The 15,178-nt window shown below is 43.8% G+C and overlaps 1 protein-coding gene across 3 annotated transcripts; it reads right to left on the reverse strand.

Moving 5' to 3' along the window:
• Positions 1-336: 336 nt before the first annotated feature.
• Positions 337-14,777, reverse strand: LOC110533398 (tetratricopeptide repeat protein 1). 3 transcript variants are annotated; one of them, XM_036989643.1, is made up of 8 exons: positions 14,689-14,777; positions 12,915-13,452; positions 12,721-12,781; positions 9,819-9,931; positions 6,303-6,339; positions 4,737-4,885; positions 1,473-1,527; positions 337-674 (listed from the first exon to the last, which is right to left on the reverse strand). In XM_036989643.1, exons 2-8 carry the CDS (start codon positions 13,428-13,430, stop codon positions 520-522), a joined length of 1,086 nt encoding a protein of 361 aa, XP_036845538.1. In that variant the 5' UTR covers positions 13,431-13,452; positions 14,689-14,777; the 3' UTR covers positions 337-519. The 3 variants fall into 3 exon arrangements, with proteins under 3 accessions (XP_036845538.1, XP_036845539.1, XP_036845540.1); XM_036989644.1 differs by having other exon boundaries at positions 14,670-14,727; XM_036989645.1 differs by lacking the exons at positions 4,737-4,885; positions 6,303-6,339.
• Positions 14,778-15,178: the final 401 nt, after the last annotated feature.

Here is a 15,178-nt window from a genome sequence, read left to right on the forward strand (position 1 = left end):
CTGTTTGCCTTTGTACTTGGTGTGTGAGTATTTTATTCTATATTGTACTTCGCCATCCTCTGAATAGTTAAGTCAAATAAAGGCCTACAAAGTAATTCATCTTTCAATACAATTTAACAACTACACTATGGCCCTGTACACACCGAGGTTGTACAACCCATTTGTGATACCGCATATATTCTTGAGAAGTTGTGAAATTTGTCGTACATCAATTGTATAACCTGAGTGTTTACAGGCCTATGACACTTTCAATCCTCAAATCCTAACGTCAAAGAAGTGGCAAATGAAATCGCTCCATAAAAATAACATTTTAAAAAAGACAACGCAGCAAATGAACAGTCACTGATCATTTAATGACCCTTTCAGATTGTCCACCATCTCACACACACAATCTTATTAAATTAAATAAGTCTTTTAAATTTCAAAATGGATCCCACTCTGACACACCAGTGGAAGATCCTGACTGTCTGTTCTCTTAGCTCTGAGGATGGGTGGCCAAGCCAGGTGTGACGACGGCTCTCAGACAGGCTCCTCATGCTGTGATCTGTTGTTGTTAGGATTCTGAACAAAGTTGACAGAGTAGGATCCAGTGCCCGAATCCTGGTTTACCTGGAAGTTTGATGTGGACAGACCAAATGGCCGCAGGAACATATTGCCCAAGTCCTTCAGTTTGCCTAATGACAGATAGATAGGGAGAGACATTAAAAAGCTAAATGATGATGAAAAACAAAAATGACCAATAACACATGAAAACACTTACTTGAAGTCAGTATTTTTCTATTGACAATTGCAAATGAGAGGATATTCCAATACACTGTATGGTTAAGCTTTGTTCTACTCTACAAACTCGGTACTTTAGAAGTGAGACGTTTTCCTCAGCACAGCTCCAAGGGTCAAATTAATAGGAAATGTTGATTAAAGAGCCTCCCTCCCTACACACCGCTTCGTGGTCAATTTCAATTCCAAGCAGTTGAAATGTGTTCCCCACTCCCAGCCTAGTGAGTAGCAACTGGGTCCACACAACCTTATAGTGAGACCATGATGGAACAGAACCGGCCCTACCACATGTTATTTTAGGGGTCACCCTCACCTGACAACAATATTATTTACAATATATCACAAGGCACCGTTGTTGTTTTTTTTTTGCTAGTCAGTGAATGTACTTTAGTCTTTAAAAACAAGTTGTAGAAACATCAAGGATGATCAATGGGGGGAAAAAACGATGCAGCTGAGCTCAATTTAGAGTCTCAAAGCGAAGGATCTGAATACTTATGTAAATAAGCAATCTTAATTTTTTAAATGTTATTTTAATACATTTGCAAACATTTCTTAAAAACCTTTTTTTCGCTTTGTCATGTAAAAAGGGAAGGGGTCTGAATACTTTGCGAATGCACTGCACTTATGTCTTTGAAATGTTTTCCTGGGGGTGCAATCTATGCAAAACAATAGAAAAACAGTTGGTGATCTCATACCCATCATATCGTCCTTCAGCTTCTCATTTCGCTCGTGGATCTGTTGTGGAAGCCGCTGTACGGAGGAGAGGGAGACAGACAGTCGAGGTAAATGACTAGCCATGTGCCTGATTGCTGTGAAGACTACTGGCAGATACAGTTTACCTTCTGCTGATCTTATATTGTACTCATCCTACCAGCACTGTTTGGAATGGAACTTCACAGAATAAAACACTTTCCACTACTTTACCTTCAGGTTGTCTTGGCAACATCCCTGTGGTGGGAACACTGCATTACACCCGACCCCTGCACTAGAGCTAGCGGGAGGTAAACCCTTCACAGTAACACCTCATTATCCATCTCAAGTCAGAAGGAGCCCTTTCCTCTGTTTTGTAATCACTGTCATCTTCCATCTAGGGAGCTGCATGTCTACACAGCATCTTCCATCTAGGGTGCTGCATGTCTACATAGCATCTTCCATCTAGGGTGCTGCATGTCTACATAGCATCTTCCATCTAGGGTGCTGCATGTCTACATAGCATCTTCCATCTAGGGTGCTGCATGTCTACATAGCATCTTCCATCTAGAGAGCTGCAGGTCTAGATCTATGAAGTTATTTGGATTTTTACTAATGATCTTTGAAAGACAGGGTCCTGAAAAAGGGACGTTTAAGTTTAAGGAAAATCGGTCAATTGAAATAAAGTCATTAGGCCCTAATCTATGGATTTCACATGACTGGGAATACAGATGTTCAACTGTTTTCCACAGAAAACAAAAAAAAAGCACTGTACTTATGTCTTTGAAATGTTTTCCTGGGGGTGCAGGAAAACCAGTCAGTATCTGGTGTGACCACCATTTGCCTCATGCAGTGCGACACGTCTCCTTCACAGAGTTGATCAGGCTGTTTATTGTGGCCTGTGGAATGTTATCCTACTCCTCTTTAAATGGGTGTGCGAAGGTTCTGGATATTGGCGGGAACTGGAACACGGCGTTGTACGCATCGATCCAAAGCATCCCAAACATGTCTGGTGAGTCTGCAGACCACTGAGGAACTGAGACATTGTCAGCTTCCAAGTAGTATACAGATTATCGTGCCGAAACACGGAGGTGATGGCGGTGGATGAATGGCACGGCAATGGGCCTCGGGATCTCGTCACGGTATCTCTGTGCATTCAAATCGCCATCGATAAAACGCAATTGTGTCCGTTGTCCGTAGCTTATGCCTGCCCATTCAATAACCCCACCACCAGGGGGCACTCTGTTCACAATGTTGACATCAGCAAACCACTCACCCACACGACGCCTGCCCGTTACAGTTGAAACTAGGATTCATCCGTGAAGAGCACACTTCTCCAGCGTGCCAGTGGCCATTGAAGGTGAGCATTTGCCCAGTGAAGTCGGTTACAACGCCAAACTGCAGTCAGGTCAAGACCCTGGTGAGGACGACAAGCACGCAGATGTGCTTCCCAAAGACGGTTTCTGACAGTTCCTGCAGATTTTCTTCAGTTGTGCAAACCCACAGTTTCAGTAGCTGTCCGGTGGCTGGTGTCAGACGATTCTGCAGGTGAAGAAGCTGGAAGAACCTAGGCTGACGTGGTTACACGTGGTCAGCGAATGAGGCCAGTTGGACATACTGCCAAATTCTCTAAAATAATGTTGGAGGTGGCTTATGGTAGAGAAATGAAATTTCAATTATCCACCAGAACATTCAAGTTCATCCCTGCAGTCAGCATGCCAATTGCACACTCCCTCAAAACTTGAGTCTTCTGTGGCATTGTGTTGTGTGACAAAACTGCACATTTTAGAGTGGCCTTTTAATGTCCCCAGTACAAGGTGCACCTGTGTAATGATCATGCTGTTTAATCAGCTTATTGATATACCACACCTGTCAGGTGGCTGGATTATCTTGGCAAAGGAGAAATGCTCACTAACAGGAATGTAAACACATTTGTGCCCAAAAATCAGATAAAAAAAATAAGCTTTTTGTGAGTATGGAACATTTCTGCTCACGTAACATGGGACTGACACTTGTTGCGTTTATATTTTTGTTCAGTATAATTAACTGTGGAGTTGTTGGGAGGAGTTGATTCTCTGGTAAGTGTATGTGTGTGTACCGGTGTGTGTCGGGGCTGAGGAGATAAGACGAGAGTATTTTAGGAGACCATTTAGTGTCAGATGGTGCATTTCAGATGGAGGAAAGCTTCTATTCCAGGCCAGTCCAAGTCGCGCCTCAAACGGCACCCTATTCCCTATGTATTGCACTTAGTGCACTAGTTAGTGCACTCTAAAAGGGACTAATAGGATGCCTTTTGGGATGCAGGCGCTGTGAGCTTGTGTTGTGTAAGCCTCCCCCTCATGGCTACATTAGTAAGAGCTGCTACTCGGCTCCTGTTATTATTGCAGAGCCTCATTCAGAACAAATCAGGAACATAGAAACTGTCAACCACAAACCTCATTGAATGGAAAGATGAAAAACACATCTTTGTCCAAGACATTTCCGTTTGCCTAGCATTCAATATTTCATGTTTAACAGTAAGGCATTTTTTTATTTATTTGATGAATTTGACACCCTAGCTATTAAACAAGCGAAATCAATGAACTGGTTTAATAACTGGGCCTCGTGTCAAACGCTTCATTATTATTGATTATAATGACTGTTTGGGTTTCGCCAAAGACAAACCTAACAACATTCAATGTAAAATGAAAACCTTTACACAATACTGTTCATGTGTTAATAACTACGACATGAAATGTACATTTACTGAAGACTGTGTTTTTTTTATATATGTTTTTTGGGGGAGTGTATTTTACCCCCTTTCTCGATCTTGTCTCATCGCTGCAACCCCCCCAACAGGTCGAAAAAGGCAAAGGTCGAGTCATGCGTCCTCCGAAACATGACCTGCCAAACCGTGCTTCTTTAACACCCGGGAGCCAGCCGCACCAATGTGTCAGGAAACACTGTTCAACTGACGACCGAGGTCAGCCTGCAGGCGCCTGGTCCGCCACAAGGATTCTCTAAAGCATGATGAGCCAAGTAAAGCCCCCCCCCCCCCGGGCCAAACCCTCCCCTAACCCGGATGACGCTGGGCCAATTGTGCGCCACCCTATGGGACTCCCGATCACGGCTGGTTGTGATACACCCCGGGATCGAACCTGGGTCTGTAGTGATGCGGTGCCTTAAACCTCTGCGCCACTTGGGAGACGAAGAGTGACTTAAAATGTAAGCCTTCTCTATTCTGCTAACAATTTTATATTCTAGTTTAAATGTCAGTGGTTGCTACTAACCATGCAGGCCTCTCTGGCTGAAGGCAGGTCGGGGTCTTTCTCCAGAGCAGCCTTGTAGTCTTCCAAAGCCTCATCCAGCTTGTCTGTTTTCTCATAGAGCTCTGCCCTCCGCAGGATCGCTCGCATGTAGTTTGGGTTCAACTCTATGGCTGGAGGTGACGAAAACAAGGACAAGGAGTGCTAGTTACGTAGCGATGGGTATGAATAATACAAATGGCATTTATCCAAATCTGCAGCTGGCGTCAGTGATTTCGATCATACGCCTGGATTGGTTGAAGCAGTGTTCTGGAGTGGGAATTGTGTCTTCTTCACACACAATATACTTGGAAAGAAGCACACGCCATGTCCCAGACAGTTCAATCGTCTGGCACGCCATGTCCCAGACAGTTCAATCGTCTGGCACGCCATGTCCCAGACAGTTCAATCGTCTGGCACGCCATGTCCCAGACAGTTCAATCGTCTGGCACGCCATGTCCCAGATAGTTCAATCGTCTGGCACGCCATGTCCCAGATAGTTCAATCGTCAGGCACGCCATGTCCCAGACAGTTCAATCGTCTGGCATGCCATGTCCCAGACAGTTCAATCGTCTGGCATGCCTGCCATGTCCCAGACAGTTCAATCGTCTGGCATGCCTGCCATGTCCCAGACAGTTCAATCGTCTGGCATGCCTGCCATGTCCCAGACAGTTCAATCGTCTGGCATGCCTGCCATGTCCCAGACAGTTCAATCGTCTGGCATGCCTGCCATGTCCCAGACAGTTCAATCGTCTGGCATGCCTGCCATGTCCCAGACAGTTCAATCGTCTGGCAGGCAGGCCATGTCCCAGACAGTTCAATCGTCTGGCAGGCATGCCATGTCCCAGACAGTTCAATCGTCTGGCAGGCATGCCATGTCCCAGACAGTTCAATCGTCTGGCAGGCATGCCATGTCCCAGACAGTTCAATCGTCTGGCAGGCATGCCATGTCCCAGACAGTTCAATCGTCTGGCATGCCATGCCATGTCCCAGACAGTTCAATCGTCTGGCATGCCATGCCATGTCCCAGACAGTTCAATCGTCTGGCATGCCATGTCCCAGACAGTTCAATCGTCTGGCATGCCATGTCCCAGACAGTTCAATCGTCTGGCATGCCATGTCCCAGACAGTTCAATCGTCTGGCAGGCATGCCATGTCCCAGACAGTTCAATCGTCTGGCAGGCATGCCATGTCCCAGACAGTTCAATCGTCTGGCAGGCATGCCATGTCCCAGACAGTTCAATCGTCTGGCATGCCTGCCATGTCCCAGACAGTTCAATCGTCTGGCATGCCTGCCATGTCCCAGACAGTTCAATCGTCTGGCATGCCATGTCCCAGACAGTTCAATCGTCTGGCATGCCATGTCCCAGACAGTTCAATCGTCTGGCATGCCATGTCCCAGACAGTTCAATCGTCTGGCATGCCATGTCCCAGACAGTTCAATCGTCTGGCATGCCATGTCCCAGACAGTTCAATCGTCTGGCACGCCATGTCCCAGACAGTTCAATCGTCTGGCATTGTGGAATTAGAACAGAGACGTAACAGACTCACCCTTGGTGCAGTCAGCGATGGCTCTCTCATTCTTATCCTATTAGGGGGAGGGGGGAAAGGTGTTTCAAACTCAGCAGTCACCATTTTGTTATGTATTTGTTTGGGTGGAAAGGTTATGACAAGAGATGACATCAATTCCAAATGACCTGTTGATGTCTTGACCCGAGCCATCTGAATAACCAGGTAGGGATTGTGTATGCCAGTCAAACCTATCCTAAACTTATGTAGCATGTAGCTACAGTAGAGCACCACTAGGGGTCACAAGAGATCTGTCTCTCTTAGCCCCACCCTCTTGGGAGATAATGGTGGTTTACTCAGCGCTTCATTTTAGCCTGCTAGAACAGGATCCTGCACCTCTCCATTTTGGACTGTTTAATTCCGGAACCTATTTGACCGGATCCAGTACCTATCGTGGCATGAAACATAATTTTCACTTTTTGCTATGTAAAAAAATGCAGATAAAAGAGATCAAAGTTCATTCGTCTTGCCTCTTTGTTAATTCTCCTTCCTACACCCCCCCCCCCCTCCCCTCAAAGTCGTGATGTGAAAAAAAAAGTAGATTTCCAGCCCAGGGTTGATATTCTAAGAGTTGATTCGCGTTGGGCCGGGCCGGTCAGGGCTTAAGGTTTGCACAACGTTGTAACCTATACTTGAGACCAACAAGTAGCCGTGGCTGTGTGAGAAGAACACCAGTATCGCTCACAGAACTGGAATGAGATCCCCTTTATATGATCTTTCTCCCTCTCTCCGCTCTGATAGACATGACCCTGCAACTCATCAAGTATTTCTTTACAGATCATATAAAAGGGTTCTGGAGGAGCTATATAACGGGTTCTGAAGGAGCTATATAAAGGGTTCTGAAGGAGCTATATAACGGGTTCTGAAGAAGCTATATAACGGGTTCTGAAGGAGCTATATAAAGGGTTCTGAAGGAGCTATATAACGGGTTCTGAAGGAGCTATATAACGGGTTCTGAAGGAGCTATATAAAGGGTTCTGAAGGAGCTATATAAAGGGTTCTGAAGGAGCTATATAAAGGGTTCTGAAGGACCTATATAAAGGGTTCTGAAGGAGCTATATAAAGGGTTCTGAAGGAGCTATATAAAGGGTTCTGAAGGAGCTACAGTGCCTTGCGAAAGTATTCAGCCCCCTTGAACTTTGCGACCTTTTGCCACATTTCAGGCTTCAAACATAAAGATATAAAACTGTATTTTTTTGTGAAGAATCAACAACAAGTGGGACACAATCATGAAGTGGAACGACATTTATTGGATATTTCAAACTTTTTTAACAAATAAAAAACTGAAAAATTGGGCGTGCAAAATTATTCAGCCCCCTTAAGTTAATACTTTGTAGCGCCACCTTTTGCTGCGATTACAGCTGTAAGTCGCTTGGGGTATGTCTCTATCAGTTTTGCACATCGAGAGACTGACATTTTTTCCCATTCCTCCTTGCAAAACAGCTCGAGCTCAGTGAGGTTGGATGGAGAGCATTTGTGAACAGCAGTTTTCAGTTCTTTCCACAGATTCTCGATTGGATTCAGGTCTGGACTTTGACTTGGCCATTCTAACACCTGGATATGTTTATTTTTGAACCATTCCATTGTAGATTTTGCTTTATGTTTTGGATCATTGTCGTTGGAAGACAAATCTCCGTCCCAGTCTCGGGTCTTTTGCAGACTCCATCAGGTTTTCTTCCAGAATGTTCCTGTATTTTGCTCCATCCATCTTCCCATCAATTTTAACCATCTTCCCTGTCCCTGCTGAAGAAAAGCAGGCCCAAACCATGATGCTGCCACCACCATGTTTGACAGTGGGGATGGTGTGTTCAGGGTGATGAGCTGTGTTGCTTTTACGCCAAACATAACGTTTTGCATTCTTGCCAAAAAGTTCAATTTTGGTTTCATCTGACCAGAGCACCTTCTTCCACATGTTTGGTGTGTCTCCCAGGTGGCTTGTGGCAAACTTTAAACTACACTTTTTATAGATATCTTTAAGAAATGGCTTTCTTCTTGCCACTCTTCCATAAAGGCCAAATTTGTGCAATATACAACTGATTGTTGTCCTATGGACAGAGTCTCCCACCTCAGCTGTAGATCTCTGCAGTTCATCCAGAGTGATCATGGGCCTCCTGGCTGCATCTCTGATCAGTCTTCTCCTTGTATGAGCTGAAAGTTTAGAGGGACGGCCAGGTCTTGGTAGATTTGCAGTGGTCTGATACTCCTTCCATTTCAACATTATCGCTTGCACAGTGCTCCTTGGAATGTTTAAAGCTTGGGAAATATTTTTGTATCCAAATCCGGCTTTAAACTTCTTCACAACAGTATCTCGGACCTGCCTGGTGTGTTCCTTGTTCTTCATGATGCTCTCTGAGCTTTTGACGGACCTCATGATTGTGTCCCACTTGTTGTTGATTCTTCACAAAAAAATACAGTTGTATATCTTTATGTTTGAAGCCTGAAATGTGGCCAAAGGTCGCAATGTTCAAGGGGGCCGAATACTTTCGCAAGGCACTGTATGTAACGGGTTCTGAAGGAGCTATATAACGGGTTCTGAAGGAGCTATATAAAGGGTTCTGAAGGAGCTATATAAAGGGTTCTGAAGGAGCTATATAAAGGGTTCTGAAGGAGCTATATAAAGGGTTCTGTAGGAGCTATATAAAGGGTTCTGAATAGCCTAGTACACCATGAGAATGCCTATAATTTGGCCACAGAGGATCAATAGCTTCTTTAAAAATAGCCTAACTGTGGATGGTATGTAGCCCAATAACAAGGCATGCCTAGAGTCGGGAATGCGTGGCAAATCTGTCAGCGAACAGCATGCAGACAAAACAGGCCTTTGGCAATATTTAAAATACAATCGTGTGAAAACACAGGTTGGAAAGCAAATGGCTCCTGCTGAAAAGAGAAGACTATATCAGTTTGTAGGCTACCAAAATATTTTATCAACTTTCAACAGTGGAGGCTGCTGAGGGGAGGACGGCTCATAATAATGTCTGGAACGGAATGAACAGTATCAAACATGAAAACCATGTGTTTGATACCATTCCATTGACTCCATCCCGGTCATTATTATGAGCCGTCCTCTTCTCAGCAGCTTCCACTGACTTTCAAATATTGTTTTTTTTACAAAGTAAAACAAGAGAGAGGCTTTTGGCACGAGCTCGTCGGCCATCACCAGCGACTGAGCTGGTCAGTGAAACTGGAAAGCATTTTTAGGACTATAATTTCCTCATAGTGTAGCCTACAATGTCTCCACACATCTAGGATATTGATGGATTCAAGACAAGGTCATGTTTATTGATCACAGACTCTGTTTGTCAGTGTCAAAGTAATGTCCGGTAAGCACTGGGCTTACGTGATATAATTGTGCAATAAAAATGTAGACTTCAGCTGTCTTGAGACTGACATTCAGGAGACCTCAGAAGGGTTATAAATACCCAACCGGATTACCTTAAAAAAGGGCCCTAAGAGTTCACCACTTGGCTAAGTTTAAATGTTACTAGCTATCACTCTTACCAGGTGCAGGCGGGCAGCAGCACGGTTAGAGAAGAGGATAGCTCTCTCCTTGCTGGAACACACAGGGCATAATCCTAAAGCTGCAGTGTACGACTCCTCTGCCTCAGTGTGCTCTGGGAAGATATGAAGAAGTGTCAGTCAATTATCCATCCATGTAAGCATTGCTGCTGGTGTACACATACATACAGTACACAGTGCATTCGGTATGTATTCAGACCCCTTTGCCTTTTTTCTACATTTTGTTACGTTACATCCTTATTCTAAAATTGATTACATCCCCCCCTCTCAGTCTACACACAACAACCCATAATGACAAAGCAAAAACGGCAAATGTATAAAAAGAAACAACGAAATATCACATTTCCACATGTATTCAGATTCTTTACTCTGTACTTTGTTGAATCACCTTAGGCAGCGATTACAGCCTTGAGTCTTCTTGGGTATGACTCTACAAGCTTGGCATACCTGTATTTGGGGAGTTTCTCCCATTCTTCTCTGCAGATCCTCTCAAGCTCTGTCACGTTGGATGGGGAGCGTCGCTGCACAGCTATTTTCAGGTCTCTCCAGAGATGTTAGATTGGGTTCAAGACTGGGCTCTGGCTGGGCCCCTCAAGGACATTCAAAGACTTGTCCCGAAGCCACTCCTGCGCTGACTTGGCTGTGTGCTTAGGGTCGTTGTCCTGTTGGAAGGTGAACCTTTGCCCTAGTCGCAGGTCCTGAACACTCTGGAGAAGGTTTACATCAAGGATGTCTCTGTACTTTGCGCCATTCATCTTTCCCTCGATCCGGACTAATCTCCCAGTCCCTTCCACTGAACAACATCACCACAGCATAATGCCTCCACCACCATGCTTCACCGTAGGGATGGTGCCAGGTTTACTCCAGATGTGACACTTGGCATTCAGGCCAAAGAGTTCAATCTTGGTTTCATCAGACCTGCGAATCTTGTTTCTCATGGTCTGAGAGTCCTTTAGGTGCCTTGTGGAAAACTCCAAGCGGGCTCTCATGTGCCTTTTACTGAGGACTGGATTCTGTCTGGCCACTATACCATAAAGGCCTGATTGGTGAAGTGCTACATAGATGGTTATCCTTCTGTAAGATTCTCCCATCTCCATAGAGGAACTCTGGAACTCTGTCAGAGTGGCCATCGGGTTCTTGGTCACCTCCCTGACCAAGGTCCTTCTCCCCCGATTACTCAGTTTGGCCAGGCGGCCAGCTCTAGGAAGAGTCTTGGTGGTTCAAAACATCTTCCATTTAAGAATGATGGAGGACACTGTGTTCTTGGGGACCTTCAATGCTACAGCAATGTTTTGGTACCCTTCGCCAGATCTGTGCCTCGACACAATCCTGTCTTGGGGGTCTATGGACAATTCCTTCGACCTCATGGCTTGATTTTTGCTCTGACATGCACTGTCAACTGTGGGACCTTATATAGACAGCCTTTCCAAATCATGTCCAAATCAAATCAATTGAATTTACCGGAGGTGGACTCCACTCAAGTTGTAGAAACATCTCAACGATAATCAATGTAAAAAGGATGCACCTGAGCTCAATTTCGAGTCTCATAGCAAAGGGTCTGAATACATACATAAATGTTTTATACATTTGCAAAAATGTCTAAAAACCTGTTTTCGCTTGTCATTATGGGGTATTGTGTTTAGATCGATGAGGATGTTATTTAATCCATTTTAGAATAAGGCTGTAACATAAAAAAATGTGTGAAAAAGGGAAGGGGTCTGAGTACTTTCCCAATGCACTGTATACACAGACACAGCTTTAATGTGAACAGTATGTTAGCACTAAAGCACATTTTGGGGCCGATTCTCACTAGCTAGGTTTCCATCCAATTGGTGACGGTTTATCATGTGAATATTCAAAAATCAGAAATCTGGACTTGTTGTGGATAAAAGACTGTGCGTGATGACATAGTGCACATAAAAATACCTTTTGTGGTTAAATTCACATGTACTGAATAAAAAAATAAAAAAATTAAATGGGTTTCCATCGCATTTTCAACCCTAATGATGGTTTTCTCACAAAACAAATGTGCGTTATATAGTGAGTGTGCCCACTCTTGTACTGGCAAATGTCTTTTAGCCAACAGCTCGAAGATATAGTACGGGTATAGCCACCATCAGCGGGTTACAACTTTCAGTTACTGTACCACCAACTGAATGATGCTCTGTCCAGAGTACCCCTGAAGTACCCCCTCTTGTGCATTTTACCAGTATTCTGTTGGTCTCATGAGTCTTCTCAAGTACCCCCAAGAGTCCTAGTACTCCTGGTTGGGAACCACTGGTTATACTTGATGAGATTATTATGGACAATTTTTTTATTTAATTTGTCAACCAGCAACCAAGTATCGATCATCATGTCACCAGAATTAAGACCCTCGATATGTATTGGAAAGAAGCATGAAGCTCATCCATCACCCTGTGAAGTTAATCATAATTTATTTAATCTGTAGCTTCATAAACTGCATGCTTTTCCCGACGAGCCGTAGTGGGAGGACCACACAACATGTCATTGCGTCATCGGTCATTATGTCAATATCTAAGCACAAATGAGTTTCCACTGACATTTCTCGCATAATTAACTTTACCGACATGTACTTTACTCACGTAAAAAGATTACATATCAGCAATAATTTAAGTGAATCATTCTCTAAGATCCTGTTGGCCACGTTTTCTCAAACATCCATCCTCCAGCAGTATACAGCTTAGCCTCCAGCAGCTTAGCCTCCAGCAGCTTAGCCTCCAGCAGCTTAGCCTCCAGCAGCTTAGCCTCCAGCAGCTTAGCCTCCAGCAGCTTAGCCTACAGCAGCTTAGCCTACAGCAGTTTAGCCTACAGCAGCTTACCTACAGCAGTTTAGCCTACAGCAGCTTAGCCTACAGCAGCTTACCTCCACTCTTGAACTGACTGTTCCCCTTGTCCTTCAGGCTCATGCTCTCCTCTCGGCGGCTCTATGGCACAGCAACAAAAAAAACAATCAGATTGAGCTCTTGTATTGCCAACTTACTGACGACCAAATGATGGTTGTAGAGTTTCAAATTGCGCACATTTTTTGTTGTTGTTGACTAGGATGAAGAAGTTCACCTCTGTTTCCTCCTCGGTCATGTCTTTCTCCACTTGTCTCAGATACTCCTCATCAAATTCAGGAGGGGCGTTCTCTTCTTCATTCAGTTCAGTATCAGAATCTCCCCCTTCAACTGCCATACTCTTGTCTTCTTCAGTGCACTCATCCCACGTTTCTTTTCCCTCCTCTTCTTCACCTCCCAATAATGTAGTTCTCTCCCCTGACAACTCGGCTTCTTCTCCTAACTCTGCATTGACGTGTTTTTTCTCTGTGTTTGGTGAACACCCCTCTGTTTCCTGGAATAATGCTGGGGCTTCTGAACAGTCAGTCCTTCTCTGTCTGTCACCCATGGAGCCGTCTGCTCCATTCAGAGACTCCTCACAGTCAAAGAAAGCATCGTCCCCCTGCTCAGTACCCCTGTGGGCTGCAGTGCTTTGGCCGTCTGGACATTCATGCTGTTCAGATACTCTAACATTGGTCTGAGAGTCAAGTCTGTCAAGGACTGCCTCAGACTCCTTGTCTGCTGAGGATTCCATTGAATTTTCTCCCTGTACAAAACTTCACATAGAAGGAGGAATTGCAGTCAGTTTTTACATTACACTACACTGCGATATAGAAATCTGACCATAGAAATCATAGAATTCACATTCTCTATCAATTCTGCCAGTGACATTACTAGCTAGATCAGTGGTCTCTAGCTTTCAGTCAGATCCAACTCAGCAAAAAAAAAAAATCAGGCATTTTTTCATTGTTCTGCCCACCTAGCAAATACTTTTTGTGAGGTCAATGAGTGTCAAATTTGGTCAACAAAAAATGAATGGCTTATTTACTATGTGAGGTTTATTTGTTCAAATATACGTTTTGTAATGTCATGAGTTTATTGATAGAAGTAAAACACGTGACATCCAGGCAACTTTGAGAAAAAACACTATATCAGAGTTGTCTCAACATGAAATGAGGCTAGTAACATAGCATTTATCTCCATTGAATACAGGCGGTTGACATCAACACCCCTCATCGAATATTCAAAAAGGGATTACAATAATGAGATGTATTCACCAAGTCAAAGAGAGAATGTGAAATAAATATATATACACCCTTGAGCATATAGTTTTATTTTAAATTTTATTTAACTAGGCAAGTCAGTTAAGAACAAATTCTTATTTACAACGACAGCCTACCCCGGTCAAACCCCAAACAGGACGACGCTGGGCCAATTGTGTGCCACCCTATGGGACTCCCTATCACGTCCGGTTGTAATACAGCCCAGGTTCAAACCAGGGTCTGTAATGACGCCTCTAGCACTGAGATGCAGTTACTTAGACCGCTGCCCCACTCGGGAGCCAAACGATAGGCGAGAGCTGGACGGCTCCCATTGTTAAGGCAGAGAGACATGCATCTTGTCAGTATATCCATAATCTTCTGACTGTTCAGTTGCACCCTCGGCTAGCTAGCCTAGTAACGTCAGCTTGCTCTTTAACACTGTTACTAGGCTAGCGACATGACACATAAACATAATAATAGCTACCATTAGGTTTGTTTATCTAGCTAGCTGATAACTTCATCCCAACATTTTTTTTTACTTCTGCGACAAAGCTATCTTTCTGGCTAGTCAGCTAATGCTAGCTACCAGTTACAGACACAAATGATACATAATGTGACATCTTTTCTACGTTTTCTATATCTTTGAATACTTGAAACTTAACTATGTATACACCAAAGTAAATTTACACAAAAATGGGTTGTTAATGGGTATAATACTGCATATTTAATACCTTGTGGCTACAGTCCTACCTCTAGTCAGGATGACATTTCCTCTGTAATCATCTTTTCCGGCTGCTTATCAAATCAATACAACGCTGAGGCACTCTGGGAAATGTAGTCATTAAGGAAACAGTTGGCTCAAATAACGTTTCACCCTCAACATAATCATTAAAGTCCCTGTGCAGACAAAAACATGATAATCCCGTGTTGTGAATATATTTCCACACTATGAGGTTTGGAATAATATTGTGAAAATTATGATAATGCCCTTTTAATGTAAGAGCATTTTGAAAAGAGAGCTTGAATTTTCAGCCTGTTTTGGTGGGAAGGAGTTTTGGCCTGCCTAGTAGTGTTGACCTGTCATTCAGGGCAGGTGGGGCAGAGCCTTACCTGTTTAGCCCCCAAAAAATAGAAAAATAAATTAAAGTTTGCCTGTTTTTTGCATGTCACATATCAGTTTACAAACAGTGTAAAAAAAACATTCCCTTACTTAATAAAGCTGCATACAAACATGGTCTCT

This window comes from Oncorhynchus mykiss, chromosome 10 (assembly GCF_013265735.2).
Source record: "Oncorhynchus mykiss isolate Arlee chromosome 10, USDA_OmykA_1.1, whole genome shotgun sequence".
Lineage (NCBI taxonomy): Eukaryota > Metazoa > Chordata > Actinopteri > Salmoniformes > Salmonidae > Oncorhynchus > Oncorhynchus mykiss.